The sequence below is a fragment of the Carlito syrichta genome, unplaced genomic scaffold (genome assembly GCF_000164805.1).
Source record: "Carlito syrichta isolate Samal-C Ts95f unplaced genomic scaffold, Tarsius_syrichta-2.0.1 Scaffold287843, whole genome shotgun sequence".
Classification (NCBI taxonomy): Eukaryota; Metazoa; Chordata; class Mammalia; order Primates; family Tarsiidae; genus Carlito; species Carlito syrichta.
Window position 1 is genome coordinate 171,302 of NW_007231939.1, and position 2,597 is coordinate 173,898.

The window sequence follows — 2,597 nt, forward strand, 5'->3', positions numbered from 1 at the left end:
CGGCCGGGCTGCCATTCCCGGCGAGTCACTCGCTCCGCGCTGGACCTTTCATCTCGGGTTCTTCTTTTTTTCTTCTTTTCTTTAATTTCGTCCTTCCTAATTGGCCCCCCCTGGCGTTCCTCTCTGTGGACAGCTTGGTTTAGCTACCGTGGAGAAACCTAAGCCAAACTGTGTTCGGGTTGGAATTCGAAAGGCGGTGTAAGCCTAGCAGGCAGCTGGGATCTCTCTCTCTCTCTCTGTCTCTCTCTCTCTCTCTCTCTCTCTCTCTCTCTCTCTCCCCCCCCCCCTTTTCTTTGCATTCAGAAACCTAGAAGTACAGACGTGTAAGAGTAGAAAACTTATACAAATCCAGTGAACTTTCTGTATCCCTGCCGATCTCTCCCCTCTCTCTGCCTTTTCCTCTCTTTCTTCTATAAATAGAAACATTTTTTAAAATTAACTTTCTTAGAATCCTCGATTGCTAAGCAGAGGACGGGTTGTGTTTTTACTCTGGTCTTGGGTAAAGGTGCAAATGCCAATGGTACCTGTTCAAATTAACCCCTGAAATGAGATGTTATAGAGATGTCCATTCCCAGGGCAGTGGTTCCTGCTCATGTTATTTCTGAGAAACTCAGATGGTCGTCCGGCAACCTTCCCCATAGGGCCAGGCCATCTGCCAGGAGTGGATATGAGGGGGTTGGCTGGGAACAAATTCTTATGTACAGCGTGCTTCCAACCCTCCTACTGTTACTGTCCCCACTTCTTCCCCCCCCCCCCCATTATCCCCAGGCAAGAGGCTGGCCACCTTTGCCCACAGGCTACAGCAACCTGGCAACCCACCTGCCCAGTGCTATCATTCCTGTTAGTCAGATGCTGTAGTCAATTATGGCTTTTGTAATTTTTATGATGCCTCTAATACAAACACCACAAACTTCACGAAGCAACAGAAATAAAAATAGGACTCGGGGTGTGATAATATATAATATAGAAAATGGGTTCTCAGTGGAGTGTCTAATGATACAATCAAATGCTTTTATAGAATCAAAGCAATTTTTGCTATTTCCTTTATTTATTAGCTAATTCTGTTCCAGTCATTAAATATCCTCTTTGTTTTGTTTTGCCCAATAACTACTCGCAAATGGGTACAATGAGATATCCCCAAATAGATGTGACCAATAAGAATAAAACTATAATGATGTGTATCTAAGATTCTATTTCAAACTGAAAAAAGTTGGTTGGGGTCTGATCGAAGGAATAATGTCTCTTTATCGATCTCATTTCAAGCACAGGTCCCTGTGAATCAGAACCCCCTTGGCCCAGCCCCCTGGTCTCAGTGGAGAGTTGCAAACATGAGGCAGTCAAGTCTGCAAGAACAGGCCTGACAAAACTAATAATGAACTAGGCAACCAACTGTCCAATCCACTTTATTCTGTCAGATGATTTCAGAGATGGCATGGCAGGGCAGATGACATGGGAGGGGAACAATTTCAGCAGGATTTCTGTCCTTAGTGGATTTCTGTCCTTAGTGAAGAATAAGACCCATGCAGCTGGGTTCGCTGAGTGATTTGATAACACATAGGGGACTTCACAGGCATTGAAGGAATTTAGACCTTATTTATTACCAGTGCAATAGATTGTTGGGATGCATTTTCCCTTCATCCCTCCTCCCTCCCTCCCTTTCTTTCCTCCTTCCTTCCTTCTTTTTCTCTCCCTCCTTCTTTGCCCCTTTTCTCTTTCTTTTTCTTTCCTTATTCCCTTCCTTCCTTCCTTCCTTCCTCTCTTTGCCCCTTCTCTCCTTCCTTTCTTCTCTCCCTCCTCCTTCTCTTTCCCTCTTTTCTCTTTCCTCCCTCCCTTCCTTCCTTTCCTCCTTCCTTCCACCTTTCTGTCTATCTCTTATCTACTGTCTTTTAAGGCTACCGTGTAAGGCAGCTGCAGAAAGATCTGTAGTCAGAGAGTAAAGTGACATGGGTCTCATCTGGGCTCCACCAGGGGCAGTTTTGCAATGTTGAACATATTACCCAGTGTTACAGAGTTTTTGTTTTCTTATATTTAAAAGGAAAAAGAGAATATCTGAATGGATAAGACTCTCAAAGCGTTCTAGGTATGTGGCACATTTCTGTCCCCACATCCTGTTATTATTATTATTATTTTATTTTTCTAGTAGGAATCTCACTGATGCCCAGGCTGGAGTACAGTGGCACTCTCATAGCTACTACAGCTTCGACCTGCTAGGCTCAAAGTATCCTTCTACCTCAGCCTTCCAAGTAGTTGGAACTATAGGTGTGCACCACCATGCCCTCTTTTTTTTTTTTTAAATCATAGATGTGGGGTCTCACCAAGTTGTCCAGGCTGGTCTTGAACACTGGACTTATGCAGTCCTCTAGCCTCAGCCTCCCAAAGTGCTGAGATTACAGGCATGAGCCACCACCAGCCCGTGCCCTTTTTTCCCCCCAGCTTATTGCTTCTATTTCCTTTCTGTGTGCAGAAGTTAAATCTGTATGCTGAAGTACAAAGACCATCTGAGAGTCTGGGTTTGGCCTCAGAGCTAACGCTGAGCAAAGATGTGAGTTCCAGGCAGGATTCTACCTTACCTTGAAAGGTCAGTCACCTTTTCTGTT

General features: G+C 44.6%; 1 protein-coding gene across 1 annotated transcript in view; it reads right to left on the reverse strand.

The window, feature by feature from the left end:
- The window catches only part of VWC2 (von Willebrand factor C domain containing 2), a gene marked incomplete at its 5' end in the record, with an annotated part of 151,700 nt that extends 150,072 nt beyond the window's left edge, over positions 1-1,628 (reverse strand). The window contains one exon of the mRNA XM_021709985.1: positions 1,596-1,628. Within this exon, the coding sequence (XP_021565660.1) occupies positions 1,596-1,628 (33 nt within the window). The remainder of the gene's footprint in view (positions 1-1,595) is intronic.
- Positions 1,629-2,597: the final 969 nt, after the last annotated feature.